This window comes from Platalea leucorodia (assembly GCF_965183815.1).
Source record: "Platalea leucorodia genome assembly, chromosome: 5".
Taxonomy (NCBI): domain Eukaryota; kingdom Metazoa; phylum Chordata; class Aves; order Pelecaniformes; family Threskiornithidae; genus Platalea; species Platalea leucorodia.
The window spans coordinates 44,884,685-44,901,153 of NC_138827.1; the positions used below are offsets into that span (position 1 = coordinate 44,884,685).

General features: G+C 40.2%; 1 protein-coding gene across 5 annotated transcripts; it reads left to right on the forward strand.

Moving 5' to 3' along the window:
* The first annotated feature begins 2,386 nt into the window (after window positions 1–2,386).
* PRPF38B (pre-mRNA processing factor 38B) lies at window positions 2,387–14,480 on the forward strand. 5 transcript variants are annotated; one of them, XM_082314112.1, is made up of 7 exons: window positions 2,702–2,789; window positions 3,426–3,478; window positions 6,242–6,320; window positions 6,608–6,759; window positions 6,843–6,903; window positions 9,468–9,691; window positions 9,958–14,480. In XM_082314112.1, exons 4-7 carry the CDS (start codon window positions 6,698–6,700, stop codon window positions 10,808–10,810), a joined length of 1,200 nt encoding a protein of 399 aa, XP_082170238.1. In that variant the 5' UTR covers window positions 2,702–2,789; window positions 3,426–3,478; window positions 6,242–6,320; window positions 6,608–6,697; the 3' UTR covers window positions 10,811–14,480. The 5 variants fall into 5 exon arrangements, with proteins under 5 accessions (XP_082170239.1, XP_082170238.1, XP_082170237.1 ...); XM_082314111.1 differs by having other exon boundaries at window positions 6,242–6,310; XM_082314113.1 differs by lacking the exon at window positions 3,426–3,478 and having other exon boundaries at window positions 2,387–2,789; window positions 6,242–6,310.
* Window positions 14,481–16,469: the final 1,989 nt, after the last annotated feature.

The window sequence follows — 16,469 nt, forward strand, 5'->3', positions numbered from 1 at the left end:
GTGACTAAATATTGGTATCTTTCTCCTCAGCTTTGACTAACAGATTAGGCCTGTTTGAGAAAATTCAGAATTAATCTGTGTGAATGAGAAGTGAGGCTAGGCTCTTACATACACATCACCACACTCCTGTTTTTTTATAATTATATATAGTTCCTTGAAGTTTGCAAGTGAAAAATCACCTTCTGGTTGATTTTTTTTTTTTTTTTTTTTTTTTTTTTCTCTCTTCTGTATAAAGACCAGCTGGGATGCCTGAGGAAAGAAAATCTAATCTGGAGCAAATGAATTTATAAGTTGCAGCTATATCAAAGGTTTCAGCATCACCACCAAAGAGGGACTGCATAAGAAGTACAAGAATGTTATCTTATACAGAGGAAGAACACTGAGGTGTCAACATATTGACTAAATATTCCAACAGGAAAAGATAAATGCATGAAAACACAATTTGGGTAATATAAATTATAACAGAAATACAGGCTGTCTTGAAGCGATTACACAAGACAAATTACAGAAGTGTTCAAAGAGTCAAGGGTACCCTGAACAACAACAAAACCACTCAGCTTCAAAGAAAAGTTACGACTCTAGCTAACTGTCTCCAGAACAAGATTACTTCACTGCTATAAGGACACTTGCTTAGAATTAATTTTGCTATTAGTTCTTTAATTTCATATGAGATAGTTAAATGGATATTTACTGCATCAAGACAGTAGAGTCCTGTGATGAGTAATGAAGGTTTTGTGAATGTCTTTGGAAATAAGCCGAGATGAGGAGGCCAAAAGGAGGCTGGAGAAGTTATTCTTAGAAAAGGGGAGTGAAGAGCCTAGATAGCAAACGGGCAGCTTAGAGAAACTGTTAACTGTCAGGGCCCTGATAAGAACGCTCTTCTGCTACAGTACGAGCTCTAAGGAACGTTAAAGGGCCAAAGTAACAAAGATGAATTACTGTTTCTCAGGTTTTCAATGTGTAATGAAGAGTGAAGACGTTCTAATGTTACTTACAGCAGTATTTATCTCCTCGTTTTCAAATTCAAAATCTAAATGAGTTTTAAATAGCACACATGTGGAGACACTATTTCCATGGGCGCTTCCATACCAACTTCTCCCTGCACCGGTTTCCTGACGCGCTGAGCAATGTGGAGCCCTTCTCTGTGCGTACAACTGAACGTATTTTGTCCCACCGTGCCCAGTTAGCAGTCATTTTGGTGGACTTTCAGTTACAGTCGCCTGATGTTTAGAATCTCTGGCAATTCTTCCAAATCACGCGTTCAGTCTCCCTTTAACTTCAGGTTAAAGCTTGACACCAAAGTAGGTAAGTAGCTTTTTTGGGTTTTGCGAAAAAAGCATATAATTCAAAACTTATTGGAAACCTTTGAATAATGAGTTAAATGTAACCTGAAAATTCAAGTTCAATTAATCTATCAGATATATTTCAGGCAAAACTGGACGATTTTATCTTTTCTCTGTTTCCTGTTAGCATTTAGATGTAGACAGTTACTTTCCTAAATCCAGCTGTTTGTTTTCAAACGCATTAACCTAACTCTGATTGTTCCGAGGCTGTATGTAGCGTTACTGATTTCAGAAAGAGGTGTTCCGCTTGAATTTAGCGGCAGGGAATAGTTATTTTCCTGGTGCAGGGCAGGATTCCCAGAAGCTGCTCAGCCATCGCCAGGTGCCGGCCAGAGGAGAGGGCCTCACAACCAGCATGAGTTTCAAGCGAACAGGCTTTGGTGCATCCCGGCCGTGCAGCCATCAGTGCAGCCTCCTGCACCCCGCACAACTCCCTCGTTACGTCCCCGCTTCTCCGCCAACGCGGAGGCAGAAGCAGGCGGCCGGCGCTCACCCCCCTGCGCCCAGGCCCCGTCACCAACGACAAGGGAGAGCGACGGGACCCATTTCCAAGTTTGCCGAGTCGCTGGCTTAGGCTCCCGTATTAGGGTGACAGCAGCCGTCCCCCGGCACGCCGCAGCGTACCCCGCTTTCCCCGGCAGGGCTCTCCCCGCCTGCGGGGCCCGCGGCCTGGCCGTCAGGCGCCGCCCGGCTGGGGCAGCCCCGCGGCCGACGTGAGCCTCGGGCCAGGGCCAACGCGGCTCTCGGCAGCCCAGAAGCGAGAGGGGCGAGCGGGCGGCGGGGCGGCCCTCGCCTCCCCGGCTCTGCGAGGCGGCCGGCTGAGGGGGGGGGGGGGGGGGGGAGGAGGAGGCGGCGGCGGCGGCGAAGGAAGAACCACGCGGCCGGGCCGCAGGAAGGGGCCGAACCCCGGGGCGGGGGGGCAGGGGGTGCCCCGGCCTCTTCCCCTTCTCTCCCGCCCCCGCCTCGCGGCGCCGCGCTCCCCCGCGGGGATTGGTCGGCTCGGCCCCGGAAGGCGAAGCCGTCACTTCCGCGGAGTCCGCCATCTTGTCAGCGGTTGGCGGAGGCAGCGCCCGGCCCGGTAGCCCGCGCTCTGGTGTGGCGCGGCCGCTCCTCCGCCTCGCAGGCCGCGTGCCGCCGCCCCGCTCCGGGCCCCGAGCCGCCATGGCCAACAACAGCCCCGCCGTCGGCGCCGGCAACTGCCAGGGGCAGCAGGCGGCCCAGCACCAGCCTGGTGCCGTCCCGCCGGCCCAGCAGCAGCTGCAGAGCGGAGCCCCCAAGCCGGCGGCCTCAGGCAAGCAAGGCAACGTGCTGCCGCTGTGGGGGAATGAGAAGACCATGAACCTGAACCCCATGATCCTCACCAACATCCTGTCGTCGCCCTACTTCAAGGTGCAGCTCTATGAGCTCAAGACTTACCACGAAGTGGTGGACGAAATCTACTTCAAGGTGAGCCTGCGGGCCGCGCCCTGGGCGCCGCGGACTCCTCGGGGCTGTGCTGGCGCCTGTCCCGGGCCTCCCTGTGGCTGGGGTTTTTGAAGGGGGAAGGCTTTGATTGCGGCCTGCGGATTCTCTTGCCTTCCTGTCCGTTATCTTGCGGTAAGGGATGGGAGCAAATCTCTTTTTTCATTGCTTAATTGGGGGAATCCAAGGTGCTGCCTTCTCTCTTTTACAAAAGAAGTGCGTTTCGCGGCGGATTTGGAATTACGGAGTTGTAAGTTAGTTTTGAAGTGGGCAGCGTGAGCCAGGGCAGTGGGGATGAAATGGCCGTCCGAGGACTGCGCTGTCGGTCGGAGAGAGTGGGGAGGGGACCCGATCTGCATGCCACTTCTAGGGACACCCACTCCCCGCAGCCTAGGAGCTGCCGACGCGCCGTATAACTGCGCCGAAGGTATGGTGGTGACTGTAGGTGCTTTCAACAGGAGTTTGCATGTGGCCTTCTTCCTCAGAGGCTAGGATCCCCCCTCCACACCCAATCAAAAAGTAGTTCATTTTAGTGCTTCTCTTGGCGTTATGTAGGATGTGCTGGGGAGATAACTGAACTGTTTCAGTGCACCCATGTCTCAGTTCTTGTTTTGTTAGCAGGATTGAATCAGTTTTGCATCGAGGCTTCCATCAAGCCAGTCTCCCAGGTAGAGGTATGCATAATTAATGCTCATCAACACAGCCGCATTCTTTGTTCTGATAAGGAGAGCAAAACTTAGATAATTCAGGCTGCTGTCTTCAGTCAGCTGTACTTCGGTGGTTATTGAGATATTTTTCTCAGGTGAATTGATTCTGCTTGGTAATGCTACTGTGTCAGTTAGCAGGTTTCAATATACTTTGAAATAAAAAAAAAAAAAGTAGCCTTTTTATCTCATTTAACCAGAGCAAGTCAAGTTACTTAAGGCACTATAGTTGTGAAAAATAACTCCATGGAAGTATTTTGAGATTTTGGGCATTGTTTGCTCTTACTTCTGAAGATGGTGCTAGTGTTTTTCCTCTTAGTGACAGCGCTTCTCTGCTTACACTCTGTCATTTGGAGCAGACTTCTTAATTTTCCTAATTCTTAAGAGTAACATAGATTGTCGACAAAGCTTGTCTTCACTTAGTTTGCCACGTGCTGCAACATGAGATAGAAATAATTCATTCTATCAGAATGGAAAGCAGCAAAGTTTATTTTTGCAAGTGATGGCAAGAAGCCGAAAAATTTATAAAAGAAACGTATTTTCAGGAAATTTGAGAGCTTACTGTATTTTACATGGATCCTTTCAGATGTAGTAAAAAATATTCGATGTGATTCATCTTCTTAGTATTGGTAGAGCTCAGCTGTAGTAGGTCAAATAGTTCATTTGCTTGTCTCACTGTTTCATTCCATAAGTGGCTTAAACTTAAATTGGGGAAGAATTTTGACATACCATTAAATATCCGCTTATTAATCCAATGTAAATAAAGTTTGTTTACTGGACTTGACAGTTATTCTGACTCAAAACTGCATGCTAAATAAAGACAGAACTCAGCCCCTTACTTACTCATGAGTAATAAATGTGGGGGAGGAGATAACCTGATGGTTAAGGTACTTCACTGATATTCAGAAGATTTGAATTTTGTTCATGTTTTAAGAGTTGTGAAAAATTGCTGGCTTTTTTTTTTTTTTTTCTGAATTGAGCATGATATCCACCATAGCAGGTGTATTTTCAAGTGTATTTGTCTGTCTTTGGGAACCAAAATAAGTGGCTCATTTAAAAAATTTAAGAATGCTGGGTGCTGGATTCTCAAGAAAGATGATCTTAAGTCACACAGGCAGCTAGTGATAGGGACCATCTTTGAAGATATGGATTCTGTCTAGATATTAGAATTAAGTCACTTGTAGTTTGGTATCCTGTTTCAGTTCTGTATCTGCAAAGTGGATGACTTCCTCTTTCTTTATCCCTGATCTTAGCACCATGTGCATGTCCTCAACTTCATTTAATCTGTATACTTCCAACAAGTTAAGCATATGCAGCAGTCTTTGTAGGATCAAAACTTCAAGTACTCCTTTCTGAAATGAGTATTGTTTTCAGGGCTTTGATTTTTTTTTTTTTTATCGATATCTGTCAAACCCAGCATGTTTATATTGTTTACGGCCAATAAATGTAACTGTAATTAAAAAAATTGAAGAGTACCATTGTGATAGTGTCATACTGGATCCTTTGACTAAAAAATACTTTTCATTTCCTGTGAGAGGCAAAACTGTAAATAATCAGAAGGATGTGCAGCATTATTTATGTAGTATTTGTAAACTTCTCATATGATGCTAAAAATACAGGAAGTCATAGTGGACTTTGAATTCCACGGTATTGGCATCTCCCATGTTTCCTATTTGGGTAAGACAGCAACTGTAAAAAAAACAGTTCAGCAACTTCAGCCATTAGTGTATCTCTGATTTCATGTGATTGTGTACCTAATTAGTTTTGTTTCATGTATTGTTGAAGAATTTTAATTTGTGAACTGCAGCACAACTTGGCCACAAACTCTTATTCCCTGTCCAGTGTAACACCATTGCATCTTTTTTTTGTCTTGCTTTTACTTATTTATTTAAGTTGATGTGTTTAGGAAGTATACTTGTTTATTGAGTCAGATGTTACTTCTCTGAATTTCACAATCTCAAATGTAGCTTAGGCAGCTTTATGGTTCTTACTTGTTTATGATTCTTGTTGCCAAATTCAAGGAATGGTCTCGGTTAACTATGTTTGTGCACTCATCTCTAAATGCATCTCAAAAGATTTGAATTAGGCAAGCTTTGCTCATTAGTACTTAGGAACCATTTTACCCAAGAACATCCCTGCAGTCTACAAGAAAAAATACTGTCTTTTTAGATTAAAATACTACACTTTATGGACATCTTTCTTTTGTCCTAATTGTAGGTGATACTCAAAAGAAATCTCTAAGCTCACTGCATAAATGAGATTTGATGAATAGAGACTGTAGATTTTGACTTCTGTAGCTGTCATCAGCAGGTATCGCTAAACTTCTTAAGAGACAGTTTAAATAAAGGTAATTGTTTAGTCGCCATAGAATATAGTAATGATGGAGTTTAGTCATGAAGTATTTCAAAGTACATAGAGTGCAGAATAAGCATGGATGCTTGCTTTGGTTTGTGGTTTTGTTGTGGTTTGTTTGTTTTTTTTTTTTTTTTTTTTTTTTTAAACTTCATCCGTGATTTTTGCTATCATTTCTTAATGTGGTAATTAAAAAAGCCAAATGCTTTGCTTTAATGACAAAGCAGACTTGATCTTGAATTTGGTAGGAGAAGACAAGCTATTTAAGATTGGTTTAGGATATCCATTGTTTAGATTAGGTTTGTATAGGCAGGTAAACATTATGGAGGTTTTAATTGTCATTTTCTGTCTTTCTTTCCGCCCCCCACCCTGCCCTTTCAGGTTACGCACGTCGAACCATGGGAGAAGGGGAGCAGAAAAACAGCAGGCCAGACAGGGATGTGTGGAGGGGTAAGTAGAAGTACGTGCCTTCTTAAATTTTTCTGTCTGGTAAATAAATTTCCCAAGCGTAGCTAAAACTTGTTTGTATGTTGGCTCAGTCCCTAGATGTAAATGCATTTATTACAAAGAGTTGATATTTTTCCCTTTGCTTCCAGAGCTGTGGATGCAAGTAGTATTACTTTTTCCACATGGCTCTGTTTGTAGCTTTAGATTGTATCCTGTGTCAGTTCTCGTATTCTTTTGTAGATTTGGAATAATGTCTTTGTGACTTCCTGCGTTATCACCCAACTTTTTTTCGTTTGAAAGGTGCGTGGTGTTGGAACTGGAGGAATTGTGTCTACTGCTTTTTGTCTGCTCTACAAATTATTTACACTGAAACTCACTCGTAAGCAAGTGATGGGCCTTATAACTCATACAGACTCTCCATATATTAGGGCTCTTGGATTTATGTATATTAGGTAAGTATCGATATAATCAAGTGATGACTAATTTAATATACAGAAAGCTGTCTTAAAATTTTACATTCTTTTTGTACTTAAAGGTACACACAACCACCTACAGATCTATGGGACTGGTTTGAATCCTTTCTTGATGATGAAGAGGTATGTCGGCGAGGGTAATAATTTGTTTTCTTTTGTTTCTTTTCATGTTACTACTTTAGGTTTAAGCACTGTTTGATAAGGCTTTCTGTAATTCGAATGTTGCAATGTTATGTTCTTGTAATTTCATTAATTAGTGCAGGAAGCAGGTCTGAGCTGGGACCCAGGTCATTTTTCTTAGATTTAACAGAATTTTCTATTGGTTAGGAAGTTAACTGTGTCAGATATTACAAAGCCATGTGAAACAGGTTCATTACATCAGAATGCAGACAGCTCAGAATGCAGACAGCAGGCTGTGTGAGTGCGGCTTCTGAGCGGTTTTTAGAAAAAGAATTGTTTTTAAGCAAGGTGTGGTAAGTTCTGAGAGTGCTAAATTTGTATTTTGCATTTATTACTGGGACAGGGGGAATTGGTGCTTACATAGAAGAGTGGGAAGTATGTAGTAGAAATGAACGTTCACCTTCAGAAATCTCTGTGGTGGTTATTCACATCCTGGAATAACTAATCCCAGGATTTCTTCAGAGGAACAAACAGCCTAATTACTGCATAAGGTGGCGTTGTTTCTAGTAACCTTAATGCCTTTGCTAACGGGGCAAAAAAAGAAACCTGAGTTGCTAACTGAAGAAGTTCAGTAAAGAATTATTGTGCAGTCAGATAGGTGAATACCTTTGGTACCATAGTCCTGATTTACTGTCTGGAGAATCAGAGTAGGAGCTGGTGGGTGAGGTTTCTTGGTCTATGAAGTTGAATATACAGTCTGCTGCATACTGTTGCAATTTGTATTTATTGAGCAGGTTTTAAATTACATCCTAGATTTAAGAATGGAACAGGAAGGATCACTTGCCCTCTTCAGTGTGACAGTAGGCATCTACTTCAAGACATTTCAAATGTTGTAGTTGCGAATGATGTCCAAATACTTGTATTAAAAATAGTGTCAATTATACCTGTATCTGACTGCAATGCAGTGTATTTATTTTAAACAGCTTCTTTCACGCTAAGTATCAAAAACACTGTGCAAAGGAAACAGCTGTTCTTTCAGGTAAACCTGTGTTACTGTATGTTTGCAACAAAAACCAAATTTAAATCTTGATTGCATTGCTGTGATATCCTCCTTCTCCCCCAGGTGGTGCTAGTTAATATGAACTCTTCTCCGCAGTGTTCTGTTGTACCTTGTGAGGAGGATTGGGGTGGCTTCATTTTCAGGGTCCCACAAACAACTTGATTCCCAGGACAATAAAGCGATCACAAGTGCGATTGATTGTGCAGGTCTTAACTGGTTCATTATTCAAAGCACCTTTTTTAGTTCATACATTTCAGTTCTTGCAGATATTGGTTATCAGCATATATTTGTTTATTGTCGTTTACAAACTCCCAATATATTTTTGGAATTGGTGTTTCTTTCCCAGCTGCTTTCCGTAGCTTTGTGTTATGTAGGAAAAAGTGCTTGGGGCTGCTTGTCTTAAGTTTCTTACCAGTCCTGGTCAAGCTCAATAGGATGAAGCAAATTTATATATATGGAATTATTTAAACCTACAGGATTTTTTTTTTTTTCTCCAGTTCTTAAATATGTGGAAGCAGTTCATCTTTTGTCATGCTGCTGTGAAAAACTTCCCAGGATACAGAGTTACTTTTCAAAATGCTTCTTATGTTTATTTTGTTTAACTGTACGTGCTCTCCAGGTGCTACGTTTAACTCCTTTTTTTCTTCTTTAGATCTCTGCAGCGATTATATTTGGAAAAACTGTATATCTGAACACTTAAATGTGTGTGAGTGCAAGCAGTTTTACATTTAGATTTTCTCTTCCTGTTTAGGTAACAAATCTCACTTTCCTTGTGTGCTTGCACTATAGGTTTGGGACTGACAATAGCTGACTAACATGTCCTGAGCTGTGAGAGGGCATAGCAAGAAGGCCTTCATGCGGTAATGACCCTTTTCAGAGACAATGGTCATCATGGATTATGCGTTTCCAATTATTTGTTCATTTATTTATTTTTTTACATATTTCTAAATTAGAAACCTCACTGCTTCATGGCAGTTGGTTTGCTATTGCTTCCAATTCTGTTAGGATGCCATTTTGTACTAGAGGTTTTTCTATGATCATCTTTAGATAGGCGATGATGTAGTTCTTAAATGATTTAGGCCACAGGGTTGGGTATGATGGTACGCAGTTGTACATCCACAAAATGGAGTATTAAATGTAGTTTGAGAGGACTTCTCAGCTTTGTGGCATTTAAATAAAATAGAAGATCATACCATATAACCGGACTGTGTAAGGGGATTTCGTGTTAATCTCTTCATCGACAGTCCCTTACCATCCAGATGGCTGCAGGATTAGTATGTGCCTGCATGCGTATGTATTAAGTCCCGTTCCCTATCTGTAACGTACTGCCAAATCCAAAGGGTGCAGAGCTTGGATTTTTCTAAGGAAATGTATTAGAATATGAGAGAAGTAAACTTTCATAATCATGAGACTTCAAGAGGGCAGTAATGTAGCAGCATTTTTTTTTTTCTTAAATTGGTAAAGAATATTTTTGACCATCAGGATATTTTTTGCTTGTATTTTGTAGGACCTGGATGTGAAGGCAGGTGGGGGTTGTGTTATGACCATCGGGGAGATGCTTCGTTCCTTCCTCACTAAGCTCGAATGGTTTTCCACGTTGTTTCCAAGAATTCCTGTGCCAGTCCAGAAAACCATTGACCAGCAAATTAAAAGCAGACCTAGAAAAATCAAGAAAGATGGCAAGGAGGGAATGGAAGAAATAGACCGGCATGCAGAACGTAGACGTTCAAGGTCATATACACATTATTTTGAAAGTGAATGTTAAAAGTTCAATATTGAACAACTTATTACCAGAAACATGTCATCTTTTCACTGAGAGAGGTTTTAAGGCAACAGGCAAAACAGTTATTGGATGCTAATGGATGAAAATAATCAGATTATATTTGGTGTTTAAGATTAAATACAGACTGTGTATGTAAAGTATAAATGGGAAAGTAAAGAGGGTCCCTTAACTTTAAAAGGTTGTGTTTCATATTGAATATCTTTTATTTTAAAAGGTCTCCAAGACGATCCATCAGTCCCAGGAGGTCTCCCAGAAGATCCAGAAGCAGAAGTCATCATCGGGAAGGCCATGGATCATCTAGTTTTGATAGAGAACTAGAAAGAGAAAGGGAACGGCAGAGATTAGAACGTGAAGCTAAGGAGAGAGAAAAAGAAAGGCGGAGATCTCGAAGTACTGATCGCACGCTAGAACGGAGGCGAAGCAGAAGCAGGGACAGATACAGAAGCCGTAGTCGAAGTCGTGACAGGAAAGGAGATAGAAGAGACAGGGACAGGGAGCGAGAGAAAGAAAATGAACGGAGCCGGAAAAAAGAGAGAGATTATGATAAGGAAAGAGGTAGTGAGAGGGAAAAAGATCGATCCAGAGAGAGATCGAAAGAAAGGAAAAGTAAGGGTGATACAGAAGAGAGAAGACACAAGGATGACAAGGATGACAAGAAACACCGGGATGACAAGAGGGATTCCAAAAAAGAGAGAAAACATAGTAGAAGTCGAAGCCGGGAAAGAAAGCATAGGAGTAGGAGCCGAAGTAAGAATACAGGTAAGCGCAGCAGAAGCAGGAGCAAAGAGAAATCAAGTAAACACAAAAATGAAAGTAAAGAGAAGTCAAATAAACGCAGCAGAAGCGGAAGCAGAGGAAGAACAGATAGTGTTGAGAAGTCCAGAAAACGAGACCAGAGTCCCAGCAAAGAAAAACCTAGAAGGCGCAGCAGAAGCAAAGAACGTTCCCACAAACACGATCACAGTGATAGCAAGGACCATTCAGACAAACACGATCGTCGAAGGAGCCAAAGCACGGAACGAGAGAGCCAAGAAAAGCAACATAAAAACAAAGATGAGACTGTGTGAACTCTTTGAGAAGTGGATCACATTGAATCCTATAAATGTTTGATTAAATCCTGCTTATTTTTTCTTAAAGTTGAGATTGTGCAGTAGTTGATGAGCACTCTTCTCCAACCTCCCTCTAGGCTGCAGATTGTCATTTCCTATTTTGGGTAGGGAAGTGCCTTTGTAAACCCATTCAATGCATTGACGGTTTCAAACCATTTGTTTAGTTTAATTCGTAATGCAGAGATTGTTCTTGCATTTTTATTGTTCAGATGTTTCTGAAATGTACAGTCTGTACATATGTCCTGAAAATGTTTTAATTCCTTTGGCATGGTTGCCATGTTGGTTAAATTTGTATGAGGCAATAAACTGCCACTAATTCTACTTTCATTTTGCAGATGTGGAATTATGGGTTGTATCCTGAAGTTAGCATGGCTGTGCTTTACGTAATAGTATGGCTTTTAGGGATGGATCTCGACTGTGTATTATAGCTGAGATATTTATGTGCATACAATGTACATTCAGGGCTGCAGATTTAGAACTAACACGTCCACTGTACCTGCTGTTTTTTCAAAAGCTTTTAAAATGTATTATGTTGTTGATCACCACTGGTGTTAAATTGAGAGTGGACTTTCAAGGAGATAGTGGTTTTGATGCAAAGATTTAGATTATGTTGGGGCTTGTTTAGTAATTTCTTTAGAAAGGCTACCTCAAGCGGACACTGTAAGGTTGATGGATGAGTACTGTAGCTATCTATGCATTTTATTTGTTTGGAAAAAAAAAATCCCTGTAAGCTTCCATTTTTTTAAAACACAATTTATCCATTTGTGGTCTTTTAATGTTTTTAATCAGCAGCTGCACTCTGTCATTTATGATAATCCTGGGCTAATAAAGGCATTTAAGATGGGAAGAGGGAGGTAGGAAGAAGAAAATTATTACAAAGGATTTCAGTTTCAAGCTTCCAAAGCATTTTTATAAGTGTAACATTTAAAATAAGAATTACCTGATAGTGTCCTTTTTTAAGTCATATTTTCTACAAATAGTAAGGATTGCAGTTTGTGCTGAACATTTCACCTGGCAGATTTTTTTTTTTTAAACAGGTTGTTAGAAGGAAAAACCAAAATGCATTATAGAAAAAAATCATATCATTAAAGTCCAAGTCTATTTGATAGATTATTCTGATGACTTGTATACTAAGTGAGGAGAAACATCTGGAATAAACTCTCAATTAATTCCTTTGTATTGGGTGTCAGCTTTTCCCTGCATGTTCATTGCTAGTTGAAGAGTGTTTGGGTTCCTCCACGTTTCATTTTCAGACTAAGTGACACTTGCATGAATAAGGGATTTTATGTAAGAAGTACCTTGTAAGGAAGATGTAGCTAACAAAGAAATGCAGCAGCCCAAAAATAGGAAGAACGTTAAGTGTGACTCATTCATGACCATGAAGTGACCTGCAGGTAGAAACAAATTGATGTTTGTGCCTTTTTGCTTCTGTGTGATGCAGGTCATCTAGGTGTGATATTTAAATATTAGGGTTTTTTTTTAAACCTCCAGGACAAAACAAACATTGCTTGAATTTCTAACAATACGCTTCATTCCATAGTATTCAAAGAAGCAGAAATAACAAACTCAATTTTTTTCTTCCTCCCTGTTCTTACTGTTTTCTGAATTGTTAGTCTTCCCTTTGTCACCGTGATCCTTAGTATTAGAAATCTTTTAATACTGAGGTTGTTCAGGTATTGTCTGCTTATATTTTTGTTATCGGATTTTAAATCTGAGCTTGAAACAAAGCTTAAGCTTTAACAAGTTCTTTTCCATTGCAGTGTAAAACTAAAATACTGACCACTCATTTAATATAGCAGGAGGAAAAACTGTATTGGCTATTTAAGAAATACCCCGGCTGGTAGATTATCAGAACTGCCTTTGCAGTCTGCCAGGAGATTGTGGGGATTCTGTCAAAATAATGAGGACAACTATAGTTTACCTTATTTGCCACTAGAAGGCTTCTTTTGGTCTCGTTAGTTTTTAACCTTCAGCCTATGAGTTTCTGAAACAAGTACGTTCTTGGGCAGAGAAGCTGTAAGGCCAGCGTTCTGTCAAGGAAAATGGATTACCGATTTCCAGTTGTTCCTTCAGTGCTCCACCTCTGCTGCCATTGTTGGGAAATACGGTGAAAGAATGGTTTATTTGCAGGCAAAACCCCAATATTTGAGGAACAATCTTTGACCTTAAAGTGGAGAGAGCCGCCTAATTACAATGAAGATAGTGAACATTTTGATGCAGCTTGTGCAAACACCGGCTTGTGCCAGTATCTCTTACAAGTGCAGTAATTTGAGGACTTTGCTTTTCCTTTTCAATAAATAGTCATTTCTGACTTTTGGATTTAATTTGATCTGTATTATGTACCTGAGCTAGCAGTGTAATGGATAGCACAATATTCACAACTGACCAAGACCCATGAAAACAACTTAAACCAAGACACCCATCTTAAGTTATCATTGGGATTTAGTATCTTGCAGCTCGTGGGTTTGCACCTAGGGACTCTTTAATTCCCTTTTGTCTTTCTGATGCCATTTTATTTCATAGGACCTTCCTTGAAACCAGCTCTGATTAGAAATGGTGAGATCAGTGGAGTCTCCAGTGCTGACTAGTCCGATGCAGTTGCTAGTGGTACAGCTGCAGCGCGCATTTGGCTCGGCGTCGTTAGAAGAAAATTTCTGTCAATTTTAATTGGAGGGATTATGAGAGTTTTCCCAGGAGGTGTGGTTGCAGAGCTCCTGTCTGCCAGAGCCTGTGCGGTTACTCTTCAGTTCTCGGGGTAAAAGCACAACAAACCAAGCTTTCCGCAGCATGCCACGTGTCCATAGTTACCTAGCTGGCACAGTCGTTCCTCTTGAAGCCTCCTCTGTCTCTGAAATTTCCTCTGGCTCCAATGATAAGTACTTACCTGGACTAATAATACTAATTTGAGAAATACACCTCTATTTTGTTTTTACTTTTTCTCTTTTGAAGATACTACTCAATTAGCTGAACAGTATTTCAGATCTTCAGAAGTAGCAAAGTGGCATTCTTTTATTTTAAGGCAGGGTCAAGGCTTTGGCCCCAGAGATTCACTTCTACCTACTGCCACATAACTATGCAGGTAATTAGTGTCAGTACAAAAGGACTTGTATGTATCTGACTTTTAAACGTAAGAGGAGTGGTATTTTGATTGTTGATCTGTATTGAAAAAGATAATTTTCTTTTTTTTTTGGCAGGGCAATTTATCTGATCACAATGAGAGGTACTTAGTACCCCATACCCATGTTTTTTATACTTTCATTTATATGTTGATGAAGAAACATGAATGAGCTCATACTTTTGGTATTTACAACTGAATATTACTGTACTGACTCAAAGGCAGTATACAAACAGCCGGGATCTCTTAAGGGGAACCTGAAAGAATTAGATGACTTCTACTGGCTTTGGTAGATGTTTGAGCCTTTTCTGCACTGCTGTGAAGTGCACATAAATTTACATGCAGGAGATGTCCACCAGCTATTAAGCAGGGTAAACCAGCAATTAAATGCCACTCTTGAGGTTTTGCAATGTAGTTGTTATTGTATCTCTTCCCCCCCCGCCCCCCTTCCCACCAATAGTGGGATGTGGGAAAACACTTCCTAAATCTCAGCAATTTTGGGTCAAATCTGAAACCAACCGAAGGACAGATTTTTGCCAGTTTCTTTACTGGACTGAAAACAGCCTATCTTAAGTTTTGAGCTGTTACTTCTGTGTCAAATACAATTACAAATAATTTGTTTTTGGAACAATACGTACAAATTTTTTTGCAAGTGTTCATCTCTGTGTAATTGCAACTAATACATCTTTAAAATTATTCATTTAATTGAATTTTTTTATTAAGTAAGCATTAATGAAGGCATCTATCATAACCTAGGTGTTTTTAATCACCTAATTTGTTAGTATAAGCCATTTCACAGATACTGTTCTGAAAGCATTCATTTTTCTTAGCGTACCGATACGCTGCCTACCTCTGGGTCTTCAACAGGAATTTTTTTGATTTTCAAGTTTTTCTTCTTTTAAGAGGTTTGTGGGGTTGGGTTGCTTGTTTGCTTGGGTTGGTTTGGGTTTGTTTTGTTTCGTTTTGTTTTTTGGTTGGTTGGTTTGTTTTGTTATTTTGGCGTTTATTCGGGGTTTTTTGGTTGCTTGCTTTTTCTGCTTCATGAAGACCAGAGCTTCATACTCGTAAACAGCATAGAAACTACATTTATGAAAACACTACATGTAATTGTCCTTTCCTGTGATCTTAAAACAAGTCAGCGTGACCCATAAAAAACCATTTGCCTCAGTCTGGAGAGAACCTGAAACTAATCCTGACTAAAGTTTTTTAATAATCTCGGTGAGTGCCAGTGAAGTTTCACATATCAGCAGTGTTAATTATTATTAGACAATGTCTGATGCCCGAGTATAATTAGACAATTACTAATGCCTGAGTAATAATGCCTGCAACAGATGCACAGCCACGGTAGGAGGTGTGGATCTGGCTCTGGTTGTGTTGCTTTTCCTCCCTGTTTTGGTAAATTGTCTACATCTTCTAACTACTTTTTTTGAGCTGAATCAATGTGTTTTTTCTTGGAGTTGTGACTCCTCTTCAGCTTTTTTCTTCTTTTTTTTTTTTTTAAACAGACATGCAAATAATACTTTCTGTTAAAATTACTTCTCGTTTTCAACCATGAAAATGAGAGGAGCTGATGAAAATAGTACTACAGCATTGTCAAGGTTGTAGTGTGTAATTTTGAGATGTCAATGTCTGTATGTCAGGAAGAATAGAGAAAAAATACACCAATAGTTAATAATTGCTTAAATTACGTTAGCGTTACTATTAGAGCATGAAAATATCAGAATTGTGTATACGAAAAAAAGCACGCTGTGGCTTGAATTTGATTCCAAAAGAAACTGATTGCTTTAGACCTCTGAAAATCCAGTTAATAGCCACCTGGTTAAACACTTAGGCTTTGGTGACAGTGTTTGACAATGATGACTGCAAAGAAAAAATATATAAATAAAACCCTTGAGGATGAAAGTTGTGAACCATACTTATTTTTACATTCTTAATTTTTTTTTCCCCCAAATTAAATGAGAAGTAAACCCAACTTTTTATTAAGTAATGCAGGGCAGCAGTTTTAAATAATGTTTCCTAAAGAAAGACTTGTTTGACAGTGAATAAATGCAGATCATGTTCTAAGAAGCAACATGTAATTCTTGGGCCATCTACAGTCATTTTATTGAAGAGAGATTCCCAGGAGATTATTTTGTGCAAGCGATCAGAAGCAGTGACTGTGATACACAGCACAACTGTGTTCTGTGAAGAAAGGAAATTTTCAGAATGCATGGTGTCTATTTTTATAGGCTGAAAATAGCGTTAAAAACCCTGTTGCCTTTAGTAACCTTTATACATAAGCTTCTGAAGACTGTTTTTGTAAGATATCTTTGAGTAATTGTTTTACTTTTTATGTTGGTAGAACCCTTGAACTTGAACTTTGCTTTCTATGTTGGCTGAAAAAGTAACCACTGTGAAGTATGAGAAAAGGTTCTGCCTTTTCTGGAAAAGGGGAAATTAAAATTTCAGTAATAACTGTCAGTTCTTCGTTAGCCACAAAGCAAAACAAGTCAGTTGAGGTGA

Excerpts from the sequence above, each read along its gene's own strand:
- PRPF38B (XM_082314113.1), top strand. The coding sequence starts at position 2,505 with ATGGCCAACAACAGCCCCGCCGTCGGCGCCGGCAACTGCCAGGGGCAG. Across the intron at positions 6,311-6,607 it reads AGACAGGGATGTGTGGAGGG|GTGCGTGGTGTTGGAACTGG; the intron begins GTAAGTAGAAGT and ends TTCGTTTGAAAG. Across the intron at positions 9,692-9,957 it reads GCAGAACGTAGACGTTCAAG|GTCTCCAAGACGATCCATCA; the intron begins GTCATATACACA and ends TTATTTTAAAAG.